The 24,637-nt window shown below is 39.1% G+C and overlaps 1 protein-coding gene across 1 annotated transcript; it reads left to right on the top strand.

Annotated features, from left to right (window-relative positions):
* The first annotated feature begins 139 nt into the window (after positions 1–139).
* LOC143846018 (DNA-directed RNA polymerase III subunit) lies at positions 140–24,407 on the top strand. Its single transcript, XM_077354427.1, has 9 exons — positions 140–298; positions 397–527; positions 3,811–3,946; positions 8,839–8,964; positions 9,107–9,160; positions 13,706–13,752; positions 14,156–14,266; positions 23,668–23,719; positions 23,914–24,407. The coding sequence occupies exons 2-9, from the start codon at positions 429–431 to the stop codon at positions 23,934–23,936; spliced, it is 648 nt and encodes a 215-aa protein (XP_077210542.1). The 5' UTR covers positions 140–298; positions 397–428; the 3' UTR covers positions 23,937–24,407.
* The last annotated feature ends 230 nt before the right edge of the window (positions 24,408–24,637 follow it).

Below are 24,637 nucleotides of genomic sequence, written 5' to 3'. Positions count from 1 at the left end.
AAATTCTGGCAAAAGGCAACCTGTCTGGTTGCTCTCAAATGCAAATTTCAGGCGCCAACTGACTTTCCGCGAAATTACCTAGCAAATCGCCAAATGCTATACGAAGCGTCGTTACGTAGGTTTAAGGAAGTTTTGTTAACAATGGACCCTAACCTAGTTTCCCTCGCTGTTTCCGTTTTGAAACTCGTTATATTTTTCCACTGATTTTCTCAATCTTTTCACAAGTCTCGTCGTTTCAGAGGATTCATGGCAGATTAAAAGGATCGGAACATGCATAATAGAATTTGTTTGCGAAGAGGTTAGTGTTTTAGTTCTCGAGTTTTATTTTTTAGGGTTTTGCACAGGGTTCTTAGATGTTTCTGATCGGATTCCATCTATGGATGACTTTATTTGCAGGCTAGGATTAGGGTTTTATATCTGAAGCAAAGATGTCATATAGAGGGCGCGGACGTGGGCGCGGAGGAGGGTTTGGGCGTGGCGGTGGATATACTGCCCCTGTTAAGGAAGTCCCATTCGTCCCATTTCCCGTGAGTGGAATTATCAATCTCCTTCTGTATTTTCTGATTTTTGTTGCTATTCATTGGAAATCTATTGAAACTTTTTTGATTTTCGAGGAAGCTTAAATTATCGAGAACTTGTTAATTTTTTGGCTGAAGAGTAGGAACTAGTATTCTTATCGATACTAGAACTCGCAGGGAAGAAAATGGATTCATGGATGGAATCAAATATGCAGTCTTTACGGATAAAAGTATTCGGTTATTGGGGAACAATTAATATACTTCTAATGTCAAATCAAGATCAACTTTCAATATTAAAAGGGAAATGATGGGGAACAATTAATATACTTCTAATGTCGAATCAAGATCAACTTTAAATATTAAAAGGGAAATGATATCTGCGCCAAGTGCTTTTGATAAAGATGCTCTCCACTTGTTTGTCATGTAGCATTTAAAGGGATGTCAGAGGATATTACTGTTCTCAACAAGCGCTTAAAACCCTTTAAATGCTAGACGACAAACAAGTGGAGCGCATGTTTATCAAAACACTTGGTGCATATATAATTTCCCATATTAAAATCCCTTTGTTTTTAAGTATAATGTTTATAGAAAGAAAGGCATTTAAAATGTTTTAAAAAATGTTTATAGAAAGAATTTAAAATTGATAGCTCTATCTATATCGTGGGTGAGGATTCTTCCCTCCTTTAGGTTTGTTTCTTTCTTTGACCTATGGGAGAGATGGAAGGAAATTTGGAATAGTTGTGAGCAGCGTCCTGCAATCGTTCAAGAATGGAAGCCTCGATCTCAAGGGCTCTTTAAGCTTAATTTTGACGGATCTAGTATGGGGAACCGGGGTCCGGCAGGCATTGGAGGTGTGCTAAGAGACTCAAGGGGAGATGTCATTTGGGTCTTTGCAGGGCCAGTTGGAGTATCAAATGTGAGCGAAGCGGAGGTTCGAGCTGTCCATCAGGGGATAAAGTTTTTAGATAGAGATTGCCTGGATAGGGTGATTGTGGAGGGAGACTCCTTCAATGTCATGCGGTGGCTTAGAGACTCTTTTGTGCCCCATCTGAGATTCACCCAGTATTTTGATGAGATCCAAGACAAAATCAAAGGTGCTTCAATTACCTTCAATGATGCTCACAGGTCTGCCAATCTGCCAATAGCATGGCGGATAGACCTGCCAGGGAAGGCATAGACTAGCCGGGGTTGGAAATGTTTGACTTCCTTTCCCTGATCGGGTTTATCATTCTCGACGGAAATGTTCTTTGATTTCTATTTGTAATGCTTGGTTTGACCATCTCGGTCTTTCCATTCTTATCTTAATGATAAATTGCTACCATTCAAAAAAAAAGGAAAGAAAATTACAATTGAATCAATGAAATATATTCTACTAGTTTCAATTGTACTGGGCCCAAGGACATTTTCTATTGCATTTTTAAAAATGCCGTTTAACTTTGTTAACAAATTGCTTCACCATAAATAACAAAATTAATTAATCTCATTTAAATTGTCATATTTGTTTTGAATGATGCTGTGAGTTTACAAAAACAGACAGTGAGGGTTTTGGACTGAGTTTAAACTTCAAATATTGTCTCAGGCTCAATGATGGGCCAAGTTTAAATTGTGAGATTCCCGAGTTCGAATTCTCTTAAAATTCAGCCAATTATTCGATTGAGATTTAGCCATTTGAATCTTTTGAGTTTTTGCCATGCTTTAACGGTTTAACCGTTGTTGGAGATTGTTGCTTTATTGTGAAAAGTGCATAATAACTCATATAACACATTAGTGGCGTTTATCAGGTCACGCCTTCAGTTCCATGGACCTTACATTCTGTTATGTTATGGGTTTTTTATTGTAAGGTCAACATGTGCCACTATTTGAGGACTTGGAATTTATCTCTAAAGACATGTTAATTTGCATTCATTCTAATGCAATGGTTGTTATTTTTCCACATCTTCATATTACACAACAATGATTCAGTTTTTGATGTTGAGTGTTAAATATGTCCACCTACTATGAGACTACTTGAAAGATCCTTTATTTTGATATGGCTATAAGGGTTAGATTGTTATATATGTCATTTTACTAGACCATCGTTGTTGCACTAGATCCCATCAGGGATGTTCATTTAAGTTGTTGGGCTAGCTACTATTATATTGTGTCCACATGGGGTGACACCAGGGTCTTGGTCCCATGATCGGCTGATAGCTTGGGACTGCAACATTAAAATTTCATGCCACACTATATAATTTGTACATTTGTCTTCAAATTAGCAAGGAAAACAACCCAAGTGTTTCTTGATGGATGTGTAGGAGACTCCAAAGTGGCGACAATGTTCGTCTCCCTGAATAGCCGTTTGAGCCTCCAAGGACGAGATTCCTCTTCGGGCCATCTAATAGTGATGAGAGAGTCACCTTCAATCCATATATCAGAGGGGCTTAAGAGAGATATTAGCTTAAATCTAGTCGACACCGCTTTGCCCTCAGCTTCCACCGCATCACTCCCACCACAATGACCTCCATAAGCCAAGACAACCCTATTAGTCAACTCAGAAAAGTTCCCCAGAGGCTAGTTGAATGGATTCCCAACTCTTTCATATGAAGCACAGCTTATTTTTCCTATCAATGTTAAGCTTAATCCAACCATTGGGAGAGGAAATTATAGTAGTCACATCATTGATAATAGTAATACCTTGTGAATAAATATTAGCAAAAAATTGGGATTTAGACGCGATGCCCTCGATCTAGTTAACTACACGGTTTTAGAAGCGTGAGAGGTGATTGGTATTTTACCGATTTGGAGTACCGGCCTGACATAAATATTGAAGAAGGTTCTTAAAATGTTAGTTGACAAATATGGAATGTTCCTCCATACTAGACTTGGTTGCTTAAATCGTGTTCTTAAACTCAGGAAGTCTGATTTCTGATTCATTTATATAACCATCGTTGTTCTCACAGGTGGTAGTATTTGGAAGCTAAGCTAATGTGCTTGACCTAGTGGCTCCTGGCCATTGGCTGGACTTATTTCTTTGTGGGAAATGTTCTCCCAGAGACTATTTTGGGCTTATAGCTTGTGCATTTTGGATTGGCTTATAATGGATTTTATCTCTTTACCGGTTGGAGGGAAAAAACACTTGATTTTCAAAAGAAAAAAAAACATTTCTGAACAATTACTTGAAATTTTAAAATATAAAATTCACTAATATTTCATGAGTAGTTTATGAGAAATGTTTTCTCTTGGGTTCGAGGTGGAAAGATAGAATGTTTTATATTTCTTGGTTTGGAAACATTGATAATTTCTGCAATTGCAGGAAGATGTAAAATTGCCCGAAATTCCAACAGAATTAGAATTTCAGGCCTGGGAGAAAACCTTATGTCAACAGAAAGTGGCATTGCAAAAGTTCTTGAAGTACTCTCCTTATCATCTAGATGTAGACCCAAAATCAAGTAAGAATTAGATCATGAGTTATTCCATTATTAGCTGTTTCATTCGTTTTCGTTTTTATAGATAATGTATGCCGTTGGCCTTTTTAGGAAGTAAAAGAAAGCAGCCTTACTACCTATAATGAAAAACACGACCCTAAAAAATTGGGCTATCTTTAGAAATTGTTATGATGTAACTATGATTTCAAAAAAAAGCACGCAGGACTTGTTCTTAAGGCCCGCCAAATTATCCTTTGTTCCTAGGGTGTGTTTGGTTGCGCAAAAGCCTGGTTTTAGCTTAGGGGTTTTGCTTGGCATTTGGGTGCCATGTCTGCAAAACCCCGCTTGTTTGGTGGCCAATATAGCATTGACATCCCATGTGACTGCGGGGATGTCATTGCATGTCTGGTGATGTGTCACCCTTGTCCCCTCCCTATGAAATCCATTATGAAATCCATGTCAAAATCCACAAAGAGGTGGGATTTTGCTTGGATTTCTTGGGAATGATGCTTCTCTCTCTCTCTCTCTCTCTTACTCTCTCTCTCTCTCTTACTCTCTCTTACCTCTCTATTTTCTCTCTCTATATTGGTAATGACACCCCATACCACTACTCTACGAGGTTGACAATCAAAAACTACTTACCACTATTCTGTGATGTAAGCTCCAGGTTAACCTAATGCTTGTCTCCTTCCTTTTGACTACTTACACTACTAATCTTCAAGGTAAATACTTGCAACCAAACAAAGCCTTTCCTTGGATTTTGTCATATGATGGACTGATCCCTTTGATAAATTTTTCTAGTTTCCTTTTTGAATTGTTTGCTTAGCAACATCTTTAAGGTGAAGTCCCAAGTTGCTTTTTAAGTTCACATTGGTCGGTTTAGAGCTTTAATTTGGAATTGATTAATGATTAGAGTTTTCCTAAATTAAGTCTTAATTCTTATATAAATAAATAAATAAATATATATTTATAGAGAGAGAGAGAGAGAGAGAGAGAGAGAGAGAGAGAGAGAGAGAGAGAGAGAGAGAGTAGTGTTCCTGCGCTCGAGCACAATTGCACTATCTGCGCTCCAGTAGTGAAGTGTATTCCTATTGGTCCTGCACGTGAGTCCCGTCTCGTGAACAAAAAGAGCCGACGAAGCCTGGGACTGTAACACTTATAATCTTTCTGGGTACGAGAGTAGTCCAGAAAGACACATCGCTCCGCCTCGGGGTCAAATTTGTCCAAACCTGGAGCAAGGTTATGAACAAAGCAAACACAACCTAAGACGCGTGGGGTAGGAGGAAATGAGTGGCCCTGAGGATGTAACACAGAGAAGGGGTTTTGATTACCTAACACTGAAGAGGGAAGGCGGTTAGCCAAGAAACATGAAGTAAGAATGGCATCACTCCAATATATTTTAGGGACCTGCATCTGAAAGAGGAGAGTGCGGGCCATATCAAGGAGATATCCCAACTTTCTCTCAGCTACACCATTCTGTTGGGGGTTATAAGCACAAGATGATTGATGGATGATGCCACGAGTAGCTAAGAACTCTTGAAAACCATGGGAGGTAGAAAAGTACTCCCAAGGACTATCAGTGCGTAAACATTTAAGAGGAAAAAATCATATTGATTAACAATCTCAACATAAAATGTGCGAAAAGCATTAAAGACTTCAGATCGATCCTTAATGCTACGTTTGGTTGCCAGAATTTTTTTGATTCTTGGGACTTTTGTGGAATTTTCGCAGGTAACCCACGTTTGGTTGGTGGGCCCAAAATAATCCCAGGAACCAAAATAACCCCTCACGAAACCCCAGGAAGGAAAAAAAAATACTCCCAGGAACCAAAAATAAGCTTGCAGAAGAATTTTTTTCTTCCCAACAGTTCAAGCAACCAAACAAAGCATTTTTTTTCCCACCATAGTCCGGTCAACCAAACAAGGGATTTTTATTTTACTGGGATACTTCCAGGGAGTTTTTTTCCCCACCAATCTCCCAGGAAGTTTTTTGTTCCACAAAAATTCCAAGAACCAAAAATATTCCGGCAACCAAAAGGAGCATAAGTAAAAACAACCATGTCATACGAGAAAATTCATCCACAAACTCAATAAAGTACTTATAACCAGAAAACGACGTGGTCCACGAGGGACCCTATACATTAGAATGGACCAACTCAAAAGGTCTCGAAATTCGACTAACAACGCGAGAGGGAAATGACACATGTTGGTGTTTGCCTAGTTCATATGACCCGCACTGAAAGGGCTGAAGTGGGGAAGAGACAATAGAGGTCTTTGGAGCCACCGAAGAGATGAATGACCAATACGACAATGTCACTGATAGGCATCAACTGAACTGTGCAAAATGATAGGCGACGGTCGACAATGAAGATGATAAAGGCTGTCCACCTCGCGACCCGAGCCACTCGTCTTTCCAGTCGAAAGATCTTGAAAAAGATATTAGGAAGGGAAAAATGAGATATAGCAGTTAAGAGATTTAGTAAGCTGACTAACAGAGCAAATTAAAATGAGATTTAGGAACACAAAGCACGGAAGATAAAGTAAGATCAGAATAGGGAGAAAGAGTACCAACACTAGAAATGGGAGCCGTTGTCCCATCAACAAGAGTAACTGATTGAGATAGAGAATGAAATGGCCGAAATGAGGTAAGGGACGAAGAGTTATCGTTCAAATGGTTGGAGGCCTTTGAATCAATGATCCAGGGGTTGGATTGAGTGAGAAGACAGGCAGGCGAACTACCTGGTTGCACAAAGCTCGCAGTGGGTGGTCGGCTACTCAGACGAAGGCGCTGGAACTCCTCATAGTCAGCTCTGGAGAGTTGGATAGTATCATCAGGCGTGGCAGGGACTATGGAGGAGGATAAGGAGGCATTAACATAAGCAACAGAAATGTGCGCAGAGTAGGATAGACGGAGCTCTAGGTGTAAGGTAAATCAAGTATCGATATGATGGCCCTCCCGCTGACAATGAATGCAGAATTGCTGCTCACGACCACCAATACCTCTGCCACTACCAAAATCTCGGCCACCTAGGTGACCCTGACCACGGTAAAAAAAAAACCCATTGCCACGGTCCGAACAATCACCACCATCATATGCAGCAAGGGCAGAGCCCTCGACATGAAGAGTACTGGGAGAACAGCTAGGAGGCACTGCTGGGCTCGTGAGTAAATCTCCGTGAGAGATGGAAGAGATCCAGAGCCGATAAGTTGTTGTAAAAAAGGCAGAAAGTCCGGACCCAAGGACTGAAGGAAATGAACAGCACGGAGCTGATCTCGCTGCCGAGCAAGAATAGTCAGATCATAAGTGAGAGGCATGAAGGCGTCCAACTGTTGGCAGAGAGAGACAAAATGGCTGTAATGGGTGGAGAAAGGGGTATCACTGCTCTCGAGGCGTATCCACTTAGAATAGGTGGCGCACATACTGGTGAGGTTATCAACCCCAGAATAGAGAAGTGCGGTGTGATCCCAGATGGCCTTGGCAGTCGTCAGGCTCATCATCGGACGAGCTACATGGGGAACCATGCTTTGCCACAGAAGAGTGTGGATCAAAGCATCATCCTGTCGCCACCTATCATAGGATGGGTCCATGGAGGGAGGGGGATCACGCTCAATAAGAGACACCCTACCTCTAGCGAGGAGGTAGGTCCGAACTGTCATACGTTGGCTGAGATAATTGTATTTGTCGAGTTTCTCCGACGCCATTTGAGGAAAAGACTGCTCGACAGAAGGAGAGTAGATGGAAGGAGTATAGTTAGAAGAGGGTGCCGGTGGGGGAGCAATGACGGAGGAAGATCTAGAATGGCTATAGGATCCATAGAAATAAAGAGAGGCTCTCAACCACACCGGGAACAATAATATAACAAAAAACAAAGAGAGAAATCACAGAGCGAACTCTGCCATGATACTGCTGCCCCGATGAGTAAGCAGAATGTGAAGAGTCATAGGAAGACACGTTAAAGAAGGTGCACAAAAAACAAAAGACTGGAATAGAGTAGGAAGAAAGGAGAGACATAGTACAAGAACAAGGGTGAGGGAGGTGTGGATGGGGTTGGTGAGGGGAGAAGAGGGGCTGGCGGGATGCAGGGAGGTGGAAGAAGGAAGGGAGGGGTGGCGGTAGGTGCAGAGAGGGTCGGGTGGGACGTAGGGAGGTGGAGAAGGATTGGCGGAGGTGGTGGTAGATTGCAGGGAGGAGAGGGAAGGGTCATCGGGGGGTTGGAAGGAGGAGCCGAGGGTCGCCGGAGGGGGGGGGGGGTTGAGGGTTTCCGGTGGAGGGAAGGGCCGCGGGTGAGGTTAGGGGCGGGTGGGCTGGGGAGAGAAGAGGGGTCGCGGGCGAGGTTAGGGTTAGGGTTAGGGAGAATCCAAGGGGGAAGGTGGAGAGGGTGGAGAGGCTATAATGGTGGTCCTGAGGGTACCACAACCTTAGGGCTCTGATACCATGTTGAGAGAGGAGAAGAAGAGAAGAAAGTTGTGAGTTGGAGAGCACTCCTCCTCACATGTAATACAGATAGAAAAGACACAACCTATTCCACTATTCTTCTACCAAAAATTTAACTTTTTGGTAGAATTTGGTTGGAAATGAGTAGTGGGGGCATTAGTGCTGCATGGACCCCAAGTGTGCAAAAAAAAAAAAAAAACAATAATGATGTCTGGAACATGTTGGGGAGTAAAATGGAACTTCGATGTAATATTGGCAACCAAACAAGGAATCAACATTCATTGGAATTTTAAATTCCAATGAATTCCGAGCATTTGTGCAACAAAACATACCCCAAGATTCTTGTATATTTTAGAAAACCATACAGTTTTAATCAGCTTCCACAATACTTACAATGGATTTCTGTATTGCATTCCTAAATTCCTTAGGTTCATTTGATGAAATTATGTTGATTGTACTTGGTTGCGTCTTTGTGATATCAGATAGCCGGGCTGTAGATATTGAACGGTATTCTGATGTGAACAAACCAGAAACCAAAGCAAAGCGTGATTCTCTTTCACATTTTCTAAAGCTTACTCCTGCTAATTTCCCTCTAGAACTACTTCAAGGTATGTGTTCGAAATAACCTAGGCAGAGTTGAGAAGTGGTTAACTGATCTGTATAGGTTTTCGTCTGTTACCGTCTTATCCATTGTTTGTTTTAATCAAAACTTTTTGAGATTTCTTTAGTAATGTGGTATAGCTTTGTCAGGTTTAAAACGGGTGAAGCACGACCAAAAGAATTTGCGATGGGATCCAGAATCAGGTTTGTTGAAAATTAGGTGCATTAATGTACTCTCTGCTTTGCTTATGCAGCGCACACGCACACTCACTCAAGTATGAGGGAAATGGCATTGGCACCCACTTGTTTAGGAATTGGGCAAATAATGAAAAAGTTCTAAACAAAGAAATAGGGTCGAAGGATACTAAAATGAGTGTGAGGCACCACCGACTTTGTGTGTGTGTGTGTGTGTGTGTGTCTACACACACACACACACACTATACGGTTTGGGTCCTGATCTAACCACACGGACTCTATAGACACTGATAAAAAATGTGGGACTCGTATGGTCATTGATGCAAGGTCAATTGAGCTATTATTTTTTTCAAAAGGTCAAAAAAATGCAAACAATGGATAAACTGTTATTGTCATACTAATATTATTGCCTTGTTAAGTTAATTAAAGTGGAATATATGAGCATATTAATGACATGTTTGAACATATTATTATATATTTATATCTGGTCGTGAATAACTTTATTGTTTAAAGTTAATATTCCTTTTTGTCTTTGATAATGTTTTTTAAGTGCTCTTTTCAAAATACTTCCAGTCTCTTTCTTTATTAGTTATTGTTATTTGCATCACAAAATTGAGATATTCATGGCTTATTTTTACTTGTAATAGGTGTAATCTCACTTTTAAAGAATCTTGGTTGTTGTTGGTTACATATAGCCCCACTAGCATGAACTTAGGATCCTACATGATTTTGCTTAAAGATTTTAGGAGGAAGATCATAGTTCTTGAAAGGCAAAAGTGCCTTCCCGCATCATTCAGTACAATAGTATGTACTTGGAAATTTGAGAAAATTGGACTGTTATCCTTTTTTCAGCCACAGATTTTTTGGGGCAAGCCATCTGGTTTTATTATTTTAAGAGTTTGTATATCTGAGACAAAATAAGTTGCACTTTCAATAGATATTTTTGAAAACATTAGGCTGTACTTTTTACATTTTTCCAATAAAGGAGTTCTGCATTATTGATAACTATAATAGTATGAAGTCTGGGCTGTAGTCACCACTTGGATTTGCTAGGATGAGTCTGGGCTCAATAGTGTAAGGGTCACTCATGTGCTTAGGTCAATAACATTTCATGGGTTGGTTGGCCCTTTCCCAACCTAGGCACATCCTAATTGATGCCTCCTATAGCAATATTTGTTCGTTAAAATTTGTAAGTTTTTCTATTGTTGAAAGCCATGAGAGGAGAAGAGAAGAGATGGAAATGTGTGAGTTAGAGTGTTCTCCCCCTCACTTATGTATTTATATGAAAGAGAAGAGTACATGGACAAAAGTGCCCTTAGTCACATATACACCTTCTAACACTCCCCTTCAAGCTTGAATGTATATATCAAACATTCCTAGCTTGTTACAAATGTCACTCAACTTAGCTTTGTTAAATGGCTTTGTCAACGTATCAGCTAGTTGATCCACTGATCTAGTAAACACCGTGCATATCTCTCCCTTCTGGATTCTGTGACCGATGAAATGACAATCAACCTCAATGTGCTCAGTCCTCTCATGGAAGACCGGATTTATGGCAATATGGATCACAGTCGTATTGTCACAATACAACTGAGAAGGAGAGGAAGGAGGAAATCTGATCTCTGATAAAAAGGGAGCGTAACCAAATAAGCTCTCCACTTGTGTGTGCCATATCTCTATATTTGGCTTCTGCACTGGATTTGGATATAAGATCTTGTTTCTTATTGCGCCATGACACAAGGTCCCCTCCTATGAAAGTGCAACATCTTGTGTTAGATCTCCTGTCAGCTGGAGATCTTGCCCAATCGACATCTGTGTACCCCTCTATTTTCTGATGCCCATACTTCTTAAACATTATGCCTCTTACTGGAGCACCTTTCAAGTACCTAACAATTTGAAGCACTGCTGCCCAATGAGAAGTACGAGGAGAGCTCATCTACTGGCTGACAACTCCAACATCAAAGGAGATGTCTGGTTGAGTGACTGTGAGGTATATGAGCTTACCAACTAATCTTTTCTATCTCCCAGGGTCATCTAATAAATCTCCTTCTTCAGGAAGAAGCACATTCGGATCCATGGGAACAGAATCAGGTTTCACTCCAAGATTACTTGTCTCATCAAATAAATCCTATACATATTTCCTCTGCAAGAGGGAGATGCCCCTGGTGGAATAGGCTACCTCAATGCCAAGAAAGTACCTAAGACGACTTAGGTATTTGGTAGAAAATTCTTTATGTAAGAAGGTCTTCAGCTGCTGAATCCCCATTAAATCACCTCCAGTAATGATAATGTCATCAACATAAACTATCGAGAACACAACCAACCGTAGAATGATGGCTGAAGACAGAGTGATCTATTGCACATTGCTTTATGCCAAACAGCATGACAACATCACTAAATCTCCCAAACCATGCTCTAGGAGGCTGCTTGATGCCGTAGATAGATTTCTTCAAGTGACATACCGAGGAGGACATCTCCCCTGAGCAACATACCCTGGAGGTTGCTTCATATAAATCTCCTCAAGGTGAGGAGGAAGAGTTAGGGCACGGGTAGGGTTAGGGTTTCAAGGTGAGGAGGAAGAAGAAGAGGAAGCTTCCATAGTGGTCCCTAGGGCACCACAACCCTAGGGCTCGAAAGAGTGAGTTGGAGATTGTTCCCCCTCACTTAGGTATTTATATGTAGAAGGAAAAGATACAAACACAGAAATGCCCTTAGACAAGACACACAACACACTTCTAACTGTTTCTAATGTAAATAAACATAAGAAGAAGCTTGTGTTTATTTGTTATTAGATCAATAATAATGAATCGCGCATTAAATGAAAATGGTAGAAGTGTTTGTAATCAGACTACAAACTTGCAAAGACGACCACATATACAGAGTCAATGGCAAGGAAAATGTGGCAGTTATGATATTCGGATACATAGCAAATGTACATACCTAACACCCACATATTTGTGTGTGTGGTACATTTACTATCATAAATTGTGCTCTATGAATTTGTTAGTGTAAAATGAATTTCCCCCTTTTCCTATTTTTTCTTGATATTTTGAAGTTATATCCTCACAAAAGATTCATATTGCTGATATCTATAACATTTTCCATCAGGCAATGCATACTGTTTTCATGTACATTTCCCGTGCAAAAGATTTTGAGCACTGCAGTTGTCCATATAGTTGTTGCAATCCTCACATAATGAACAACATAAAGCATTCTTTGAGGATGCCTTGAGTGGATAACTCTAGGATCTACGAGAAGGATTTTTTTGAAGGGTATGTACAAGAAGGATGCCAGTCTGCTAATTTAATCCCCCAGCAAATACTGAACAATGAGAAGCATCCCTTGAGGATGCCTTGTGATGCAGGCCGGGGAATAGAAATAGAATAAAGAGGAGAAAGAAAAGAGGAAGAGAAAAATAATAGAAGAATAGAGGAAGAAGAAATCTGGGGTGGCGTGGGGGGATTGTCAATCAATTCAATTCATCAAAAGCTAACATAATGTCTGTAATTTGGCCTAAATATAGGCAACCATCAATAGTAAAAGACTAAAATAACCCTAATAATCCCAAATTAAATCCCTAAAATATCCCTACGAACAATAAAAATATCCCTACAAGTCCTATTGGACAGATATGCCTCTTATTGGGCCTACAATCCGCATCACCTTGAGTGGATAACTCTAGGATCCCAACAAGCATGGCAACGCTGACACTAGCCTTTTTTAGAGTATTCGTTTAAACAGACTGGAGAATATCATAATTGCAACATTTGTTGAAACACGATTAAAGTGAGACTTTGCGATTTCATTCGTACTGCATATAATTCACGGCATTCATAATTTTGATTATCAATGAGAAACCTTTGCCAGTGTTAGAAGTATTTATGTGTATGTTGATGCCTTAGGGCATAGCGGTCATTGTACTCTTCTCTCTTTATATGAATTCATAAGTAAGGGGGAGCTATCCTCAACTCACTCTGCTTTCTCTCATTCTCATCTCCTTTTCTTCTTCTAACAGCCAGTTTGCTTCTGCAATGCAACATTGTTGTATTATTCACGCTCTTAACTTATGCTACACACTTGGCAATTTGTAAAGATTCTTTTTCTTTTGCATATGGCAACTGTGTTCCATCCATGTGCGTGTATTTGGGGCTGCACTTCTTCTTTCCCATCAACCTCTTGATACTTATATTATTTTCAATGAACTAATGATGAACTTCTTGGATATGTAATTTGTTGATTACTTTATGAAGCAGAATGTTAAATAATTGGAAGGTCAACAGCCTTCTGAAATTAACTCCTAAATAAGCAGTAAGTTTGGTGACTTATGATACCTTAAATGATTAACTTGAATTCGTAACTGTTTCTCATTATTCAACATCATTTGCCGAATACTTTATTTTATTTCATGGGCATCTTCAAATTTGAACATGAATTGTTCCATATCTGCTTATAGTTATAGCAATTAGCACTCACATATCTATATTCAGTTAATTGAATTTCATACCACAGTACTGGGAGATATTATTCTAACTTGTGTCTGGCTCTGTGTGACAGGCCTAAGTAAGATGGATATGTTTGAGAAGCTTGAACAGAAGTATAAGGTGAGATTAAGTAGCCTCTGCCTGTTTAATCCGTTTATTGCTCTTAACTGGTTGTGAATTATGGTGCTATCCTTAGTTCCTTACAGGTTTTGCTTCCAAGAGGTTTTTGAGCATGTCATCCTTGTAGGAAGTGAGATGGACACAAACATTTGACATTCCAAAAAAAAAACAAAAAACATTTCAATTATTATTCATGTATGCATTGTAGATCTTAGCATTAAAAAAAAGTTGTCGAAAGAATTTTCTTTAGCTTGCTATTGTTTTTTTTAATCCCACTCTTTCTATCATTAATATAGGTCATCACCTTTTCCTCATCAGAGTTTATTTGCTAGAACTTTGTGTTCGGGTGGTTGTTGTTTCTATTCTCTACAAGGGAAAACTTCTAATTCTTATAGATATACAGGGCCAAGATGGGAAAGGTGAGAAGGTAAAGAAAGAAGGTGAAAGCGAAGATGATGAAGGAAAAATTGAAGAAGAAGAAGAAGAAGATAGTGATGATGGTGACTATAACCAGGTTTGTACTAGAAAACTCAGGCATGTTGGTTTCCTACTTTAATTTGGGTGACGTATGTTAGAACAACACAACTTGGGGGCTAGATCAAATTAAGAATGGAACAAAATAGAATAACAAGAAAAGGGAATAAAGATGATTAAATGTTTATAAGGCAGGTGCCAAACGTCAGTAGTCATTAAATTTAAGGAAAAGTAACAATGAAATACATAGAATCCCTCAATGAGAAGCTATATTTAAGGCTTTAAACAGTACTAAAACCTCCTACAACTACATGATCTTCACAATTGATTACCAACTAATCTTAGCTATTCCAAACACCAATTAAAAGTTTCCTGCAACCTATTTAAGCCTCTAAATCAGTAGTTTCCTGCAACCTACTTATGCCCAACACCTCTTCTCATAACTCCTAAACTCGTGCAAAAAGGGCCTTTTTAAAATTCATACTAAGATTACAATGCAACCAAGCCATGATGAGTCCTAAATCCACATCCTAGATGTAAGAAAACAAGAGGAAGGAAGAAAGAGAGAAATAAACAATAACGTTAAAGAGAAGCTAACAAGAAATCTAGTGGGAGAAGTTAAGATGAAACACGCATAATTCAACCCAAAATACGGAGAATCCACAGAAAAGGATAATCTATTCTTGAAATTGAATAATTCTGGAACATCGAAACAAAACTATTAAAAACAAAACTGTAACAATTGTGCTAAACCCTCTTAAACAGGCTAAACTTCTTTTGCGGTCTTGACCATCAATTTCCTATATCTATTGTATCTTTTCTAATTATCATTTCTAGAACCTAAGTTGAAGGTAAAAAAATGATTGTGCAGTTTTTAATATCAATAATCATTCAAAAAAATTTCAAAACTCAACTCAACTCAACTCAACTAAGGGCGTGTTCGGCAACTATTTTTTTTATGGGATTTCCCCCTTTTTTAGGGGTGGAGAATGACGAAAGCCAAAAAAATCTCAAAAATCCCGTTCGGCTGTGTGACGCTAAGGTCCGTTTCTAAAAATTTGCCTACTTTTTCGACTAAAAGATAGTATCCTACAAAGCGATAAATAACCGTTTCTAGAGATTCTCATCACTCCGTCTCTCGTCCGTTAAATTGGGCGAGAATGAGAAGCCTTGCCGAACGTGCCCTAAACCTTTGTCCCAAACTAGTTGGGGTCGGCTAATGAATCCTTTAGAAAATTTTCATGAAGAAGGTGAAATTTTATATAGGATTCATTTCATATAAAAGTGACAAAGTTTATGGCCGGCTGCCAATCTGATGCCTACCCTCCTCCTTTATCCTGGCTTGGGAGTCGGGACAGGCTGTGAAAAACACAGGCGGAGTTAAAATATTTTCAAAACTAATCCTAATAAAACTAACTAAACCTGTTGCCTAAAAAATAAAAATAAAATTACATCAACTTAAAATACATCGCAGAAGGAATTTTGACTTGTATAATAAAAATGTGGGGTAGGTACTGCCACCCATATATTCAGGCACTTCCAACCATTTTAGTTTACCTTATTTGATTTAATTTAGTTTTTCACATAAAGGATAAGCTAACATGGGTGATATGCCTAATCTTAAGGGTGGCAATGCCAACATCTATATTATATACATTAAGACCTAAAATGTCTTCCATGATTGTCCAAGATATGACCCAGGTAAAACTTATCTTAAACCAACTCTAAACAATACATAAAAATTCCAATAAACCCTTTTAAGTTAAATTTGATCAACTTTGTTGACTTTTTAGCTCGTGGACATGGATGGGCTCACCTTGATGTTAGCATAAATCATTTTATCGCCTGACTAGGTTGCTTCTTCAATACCTACTATGGCCACACATTTCCTAGATGGGTCCACAATCTTCATCAAACTAACTCTAAAAGAATAAATTAAAATCAGTAACCATGGGTCAGACTTAATGTGGCCCTCATATAATTCAAAAGGATCTTTGAAACCCCTGATTTAGCTGACCCTTTGAATTTATTGCCGACACATGTGCTGACATGACACACATATCCACACGTTTTGACACTCCTTTCGACGCTTTTAAACTATGATTTGTGGACATGGACACGGAGTGTCGGACACGGCAAACTCCCAAAATTTAGAAACGGGGACACCGCTAAAATAGAAAGTACATATAATCATGATTTGTAGATACAGATTCATGTGCCGATTTTTGACACGGATATGAGGTATCTGACATGGTGGCACACTCATACACGTGCATACATATAAAGTTACTAAAACTTAACCAGTACATTTAAAAGTGTCTAAAGGAGTGTCGACACGGATGTCGTGGCAGACACGACATGACACGTGTGTCAACAAGAAATTCAAAGTGTCGACCAAATCATAGCTTTTAAATGTGCTGCTAGAAGTGTCAGACTTAATGTGGCTGTGTTGACATGTTTGTGTATCGTGTCAAATGTAACATTCTGTTTTATTATTGAATATTGTGTTTACCTCTTTTATTATTAACTCTTCTTTTAGGTCTTCTTTATCTAATATTTGCCATTATATTCCCTCCCCTAAACCTAAAACCCTAAACAAACTTTTTTTTTTTTTGAATGATAACCCTAAACAAACTCTTATTCTAATATTATATTCATTGTATCCTAAATCCTATTGGTCTCCATTTCTCACTGCATATTGGAGACTTAAGAGAACCATATTAAATTGATGAATGCGTTGTTATTGGATTATCTGATGGTTGTTTAAAATTATAGTTGATTAATCCTAAGATTTATTAGTTTGTTAACTAATACAGTATTTATATTGTTGCAAGTTATGATAGTAATCAACAATTTTAAATGTATGTATGGGTATGAGCGTGTCATCATTTGTAGATTCTTAGGGGTTTCTATGTCAGGCTCCTTGTATTAATGTCAAAACTTGACGCATGAATCTGTGTCCATAAATCGTGATTATATATATATATATATATATATATATATATATATATATATTTTGAATGGTAGCAAATTTCATTTCAAAAAAGATGACCAAGAAAGTCATCCCAGAAAGATTATAGATATTTTCTGTTTTAGCAGTGTTACCGTTCTAAATTTTGTGGGTTGAAGGTATTTGTGGATTCTGCTGTAAGTTGAGATTGACATTTGATATCATGCGCTTATGTGTCTCATGCTATTTCAAGAGGCAGTCTCATGTTATTTCAAGAGTCAGTTGTTATTTAAATGTCTTTATATTTTACCATGTTATTATTTTTTGCAATTAGATGCATTTGTCTGATTTTTTATTTATTTTCATTTTAAAAAGAGGTTTGGGAATACTTGATGAGCCTGGGTTTCAGTGTGTACTTATAAGTTATTATCCTAATGTGATCAAGGAAATAATTTATTTGCGTCGATGTTATGTTGTCAACATGCATCACCATATCTATGTCCATTTCAACATCTAAATTCACATCCAGGCATCATATCTGGGAGGTTTTCAAAATCCAGTGTCCAAAGGAAATCCACCTAGTTTGCCATTCATAAAAAAAAGAAAAGAAAAGAAACCAAACCCACATAGCCATATGTTCCTGTTCTTAGATAGTAGATTTGACTGCCCTCTCATCACTTTATTTTGTCATATGTTATTAAAAGTACTCAAACTTTAGATCTAGTGAACACTATAGTTCTTTCCTTGTTTGATTGTTATCGAACCCACTCTGGAAATCTTCTCAATGCAATTTTCTGCTCTGTTTTTTCTGACAGGATCTGCCATTTTAGAAGAAAAATTCAACCAAACTGTATTGAATTTCTTTAAATAAAACAATAAGATTATGAAGTCCTACTGAAGGGCTGAATAACCTAAATAAGATGCGTTAATCCTCTCTGCTGTACAAAATGTTACAAACAGGTCAAGGATCTGATTTCTCATTGTTTTGAGTCCCCTTTAACCACTGTTTTATAAATTCCCTAGTCAATCAATGGATCAACTGAGTTGACTCGATTTTCGCCCTTCCAAATCAATCAAAGACTCCTTTTCGTAGCCAAGTCAATAAGATACTCAGTGTCGATCAGTGACTTGGCCGAGTCAACTTGATTTTACCTTGGGCATGTTTTTTTTCCTAGTACGGGGTTTTAAATACTGGTTTTAATCTCTTTGTTTCTTGACTTTGCCCTATCTAACTCTTGTAAGTTGAAATGCTTTTGGGTTTTCTAATTGGTGTACCTTTATCAGTCACATATTATGAGCAATGATTCCCGGATACTTGTGGAGGCCCAAGATATTAGTGTACTTGTGAAACTATACAGATAGTCATATCAGATGCTTCATAGATCCTTTAAAATGAGTCAATCATTTTTTTGAATTGTAAAAAAATTCATTAATATAGAAAAGAGGAAAAAGGTACAAAGCAAAGCCGACCGAGGAGGTCGACTGAGAAGAGAAAGAACAAAGAAATACAATTAAACATGACACCAAACGGGAACTTTAAGGGGCAAAAAATCAAAGAGCTCAATCTCCTTTCTCCCCACTCCAGCTCTAGTGAGTCTATTTCCCCTCTTCATTAGCCGAACTTTTGACACGCTGAAAAAGTACCTCGAATTCTCCCAACCTATCTCTAATCTCATCAATCCACCCAACAAATCTCCAAGGGGTGGGCCTATTTCCCTTCAGCCACCCTATGACATTAAGCGAATCTCCCTCCATGATCACCTTAGCCAAATCAAGAGATTCGGCAAATCTGATCAATCATTATCAAATTTCAAATATGTCACTATCTTCGAATTAACTACAGTGCTTTTTGTTTATTGTGTGGTACATACACATTTATCATTTTTATGGTATTTTCTTATGCATGTCTTTTATCTTTTAAAACTATCTCCCATTCAAAAAATAAGAATTCTTTTATCTTTTATCATGGTATGGGACACCCGTATCCCTATTTCTGTCTTACATTTTTAAAATGCTGAGTCATATTTGTGACTGTGTCCGTATCCGTATTTTAGAGCACAAGGGATATCTTGTATTTGTATATATATTTTTAGGGCGCTGACAAATCCACACCCCTGTAGGATGATTCGCTCCCTTTTTACATGTAAAAAAAGTGTTAAAGTCTGCCACAATTCACGTTAAAAGACGGTGTGAATCATCCTACAGGGGGTTGCGAATTTATCATCTCCCTATTTTTATCGAGCAAAATCTAAGTCTATAGATATGAGTTGGTAGGATGCTGAGAGGTCATGTTGGGAGACACATGGTTTCAAATTTTGGTTTTGGAATGCATTTCGGTCCTCACCGAAACCGAAATTTCGGCCGAAAACTCGAAATTTCGGCTGAAATCCGCCAAAATCAAATTAACTGCTATTTTATCTCGTACAGAATTTCAACCAAAATTACCGAAATTTCGGTAATTTCAGCTGAAATTTGAGGATAATACTAAATAATTATCAAAAATCTAGATTATTGGGTGAAATACCTTAAATTTCGAACAAAATTTTGGCGGAAATAAACGAACGTTTCGGGTATTACCGATTTCGGTTTCGATCTCGACCGAAACCCGAAATTTCGTATTTCGGTTGAAATTAAAAACCATGGGTAGACATGGGAACAAAGATATGAATTGACATTTTCCAAATTCTTAGACACGAATACGGATATGGGTGTAAGACATAAATAAAACATCATAAAACTTAAATAGATTTAAATTAAAGAAGAATTTTAAAATAGTATCTATAAGATTCATATGGTCAAGATTATAATTGCAAATACGTGACACTATAAAGCAAAAAGCATTATTAGTTAATTCGAACAAAGTCACAGACGTTTCAAAGCAAAAAGCATTATAGTTAATTCGAAGAAAGTCACATATGTTTCAAACAATATAGTTATTTTGAACAACAAAAATATTCATGAAGAAGTATCCAAGTATGAGTATCGGCATTGTAAAATGTCAGACACGTCATGTTGGGCCTACACAAGTATCAGGTGACGTGTTAATACCATTAACTGTCTGGTGGTGAATGATACCATGATCGAAGACAAAGGGGAGATCCGGAATATCATCGTTAACTTCTATCGGCAATTGTATTCTCAACCATACCTTTGGCTACCAAAATTCGATGGACTCAAATTTATGAAGATTACTCCGGACCGTGCAGAATGGCTCGAAAGAAGCTGCACGGTGGAGGAAATTGAAGAGGCATTACACTCCATGCCAAAGGATAAAGCACCGGGTCCGGATGGTTTCCCCATGGCGTTCTATACCTGCTATTGGGAGTTAATCAAACACAACGTTCATCACACTGATACCCAAGAAAGAAGGGGCGGTGGAAATAAAAGACTTCAGGCCCATCAATCTTGTCCATAGCATGTACAAGTTATTGGCCAAGGTCCTTGCCCTTCGCATCAAAACGGTCATGGGAGACATCATCTCCAAGTATTAGGGCGCATTTGTAAAAGAGAGTCAGATCCTTGATTGCATCCTTATAGCTAATGAACTCTTGGACAACCATGGAACGGGAAGATAAACATGGCATCTTGGTACGTGTTGATCTTGAAATGGCCTATGATCACGTGGACTGGGGAGTACTGGATTACATCTTGGAGCGGATGGGCTTTGGATCAAGATGGAGGCAATGGATATCTGCCCGCCTATCCGCGACAACTTTCTCGGTCATGATAAATGGATCTCCGGAGTCCGACAAGGTGATCCGTTGTCCCCATACTTATTCATTATAGTGGCAGAATCTTTGAGTCTACTCATCGACAAAGCAGGGTAGTGTGGGTTCATCACGGTCCTAAAACCATGCCGTAACTCACAAGCAATAACACACCTCCAGTTTGCTGATGATACTGTCCTATTTTTGAAGGATGGTATGGTGCAAATTATTAGTTCCAAACGTATTTTGTGGTGGCTTGAAATTCTGACCTGGATGAAGATTAATTTTTCAAAGAGCGCTGTTGACGAGATCAACCTTGAGCAAATTGCTGTCGAAGAATACACAACCATTCTTGGCTGTCTGGCGGTAAGTTTTCCTGTTAAATACTTTGGGCTTCCCCCTGGAGAGAAGCTTTTTGGGACCCGGTGGTAGAGCGTATTGAACGGAAGCTCGCGACTTGGAAGAACAAGTATCTATTTTTCGGGGGAGAATAACGCTTATCAAAGTGGCGCTCGTGAACATGCCTGTTTATTTCATATCGATATACAAAATTCTGGCTAAAGTTGCAAACCATATTGGACAAATACAAAGGGATTTCTTGTGGGAAGGGATGGAATGTGGAAAAAGAACCAAACACCTTGTGAAGTGGAGTAGGGTGTGCAAATCAAAACAAAAAGGAGGGATCGGAATTGGAAGAATCCGGTTAAGGAGCATGTCTCTTTTGGGCAAGTGGCTATGGAGATTCGGCATGGAGAAGTACTCATTGTGGCATACTATCATTGCTGATAAGTACGGCGTTTGTTCGGGCGATTGGGTTGGTCAACACCCTTCGGGTCATAAAGGCTCCGGTGTATGGAAATCAGAATGTTCAACGCGACAACTTTTTTTGCCCAACGTTCGATTCCGCTTTGGTTGGGGAGATGATGTTCGTTTTTGGTTGGACCTTTGGGTGGGGGACAAAATCTTATCTGAAGCATATCCAGAACTCTATCGATTAGCGTCAAATCCGGATGCTCGATTGCTGAATATTTTGTGCGGAATAAGGGATTTGATAATACTTTCTGGGACATTCGATTACAACAGAATTTAAAGGATGAAGAGGTGGAGCAATTTGGGACTTTAATACAAACTGTATCTGCATGTTACTGCTCTCAACATGAACCGGATAAATGGGTGTGGACACCTGACCCACAGGGCGGTTTGCATGCCAAATCCTTCTTTCAAAAAATCAATAGGGGGAATGGCTCCGTCTCAAGACGTGCTTGTGTCTCGCAACCCAGCTATTCCGCCGCGCATCACCGCTTTTATTTGGACCCTGGTACACCGATGCATTAACACCTGTGAGTGGCTATAACAGCGTGGATTCCTTCTAGCGAGCAGATGCGTGATGTGTTGTTTATCATTCAAAAAAGAAGAAGATGCGTGATGTGTCTAAATGCGGAAGAGATGCTCGACCATTTATTCCTTCATTTGCCCATTTGCTTTCCAGGTATGGATGGGTATTATAAATTTTTCGGCATGCATTGGGTCTTCCAAAAGAAGATAACAAGGGTGATACTAGACTGGAACGGGGCTTTCCATGGATGTATCGGGGAATCTTTGTGGAGATAAATCTCAAATGCGGGTCTCGTGGCACATCTGGATGGAGTGAAACAATCGGATTTTCAATGGCAAGAAGAAGGTACATCATCGTACGGCTCTCGATATCAAGATGGCTACTGTAGCATGGTCCCAAGCGAAGGGCAGCAACTCTTACTCTACTGGGACCATCCTTCGACACTGGGCTACGGTGATATCAGAGAAAAACACCTGTATACGTCCGTCTCCGCAATGGGTTCCGCCACCGGAAGGGTGGCTAAAGCTAAACTTTGATGGAAGCTCTTTTGGAAACCCCGGTAGGGCGGGTTTTGGTGAAGTAATTAGAGATCACAACAGGACTATCTTAATGTCCTACTCTGGTTCTGTTGGATTCTGTGATGCAAATGAGGCCGAGGTGATGGCATTGCTCTACGGGCTGAGATGGTATGAAAAGCACAATTTGGGACCATTGATCGTAGAGGGGGACTCCACTAATGCTATTGCCTGGGCTAGGAACAAGAGCCCTGGTCCATGGAGACTTGCCAGAAAACTCGAAGCCATTCGAGACTTGGTTCGCCTAATTCGTCCACAATTGTCTCACATGAGAAGGTCTGCAAACACTGTGGCGGACGAACTGGCTAAGTTGGGGGTTGATTGTGACGTTTTACCTGGAGGTAATGCTGTACTGATGGAGGCAACCCCCTGTTTTTAGTGACTGTCTACTTTTCGATGTAATGCTGACCCTCTCGACGGTTCAGCCTTCCCGGGGACAACTTGTCCCCTGTACTTGTTTCTTGCACTGATGAAATAAAAGTTCTCTGTTATCTTTAAAAAATAAAAAGTATCAGAGTATCATAAATTGAAGCCACCAACAAAAATATTCATGAAGTATCCAAGTATGAGTATCTGTATTGTAGAATGTCCAACACGTTATGTTGGGCCTACACAAGCATCCGAGTTCATAAATTGAAGCCCTAAGTCTCTCTCTCTCTCTCTCTCACACACACACACACACACACACACAGAGACACACACACACACACACACAAACCTTTTAAGCTTTGTAATTAGACATTGATGCTACTCACATTATTTAGCCTGATGAGGTTTGGCCTTTACTCGCGAGCATTGGATCTTATTATTTTTCTCACAGTTCTTGCATGGATTAGAGTTAATAATGTTTGTGCCCTTGCATAATATTTACAGAACATTGATTTCGATGACGACGAGGATGATCTGAACATGGATGATGGTGATGGTAAGCTTTTCACCCAGCTTTTATGGGTTGCTGAATTCTCTTTCACTAGACTAGAAATGTTTCTGAATTTTTACAGCAGATTTCCAGCATTCTTGGTGATGACTTTGATCTTGTCCCGTCTCAAAGAATTCCAAAACTTTTCGAATTAATTTTATTCACATCTTCACCTATGCTGACATTACTGGATATCTCAGATGAGCCATGCTACGACGATTGAAGCTAATTTCAAGATGGCGGTAATCCTGATTTTCTTTTTGGGTGGGTAATTTGTGTTCTGAGTTCACTGCTTCAAGGGTCAGAAGCCCTTATATCCTAACCATATCCGCACGAGGCTCGACTCTATGGAGGGCCTTTACGATTTAGTAGATGGAAAGAATCTATAGCTCCTCTACTTGCTCAAGGGAAATAAAATCTTTCCACTTGATGGTTAAATCCTTTCATTCTTTTAACCTTCATTTTCCGAAAGGTTATTGCCTTTTTTTTTTTGCATCCACTTGTTTGACTGCATTAGAGGAAGAGAACCCTTCAGTCGTTTATACTAGTTGCACCAAAGTTGAATGCCACACTGGATCATTTCTCATGTTTCATGACACTTGTGATGAGGTGTTTTTATCATCTTGGGAAGTATGTAAAATCATCAAATTGACAAAAGGGCTTGTTGGAATAAATTACATGCAAGGGTTACTGATATTGGTCTTCCATCTTTTCATATGAAAACTGATTTTGTGACGAGTCCACTTTGAAACAAAGAAGAAAACAAATGGAAATGTGCAGATCATTTGCTGCAACTATCATAGTGAATGGGCTTTGAAAATTCTGTAAAGCTAACGTTGCTTGCGGCATTTTCAACATTCATTCGCTATATGACTTCACATCCATTGGTTTTATGCATTTTTTGGTTTTGGTAACAGTTGTCCA

This window comes from Tasmannia lanceolata, unplaced genomic scaffold (genome assembly GCF_043159265.1).
Source record: "Tasmannia lanceolata isolate RefF3 unplaced genomic scaffold, GAP_Taslan_0.1 ptg000015l, whole genome shotgun sequence".
Taxonomy (NCBI): Eukaryota; Viridiplantae; Streptophyta; class Magnoliopsida; order Canellales; family Winteraceae; genus Tasmannia; species Tasmannia lanceolata.
Note: the sequence above shows the minus strand (reverse complement) of the source record. Positions and strands in the feature narration are given on the sequence as shown.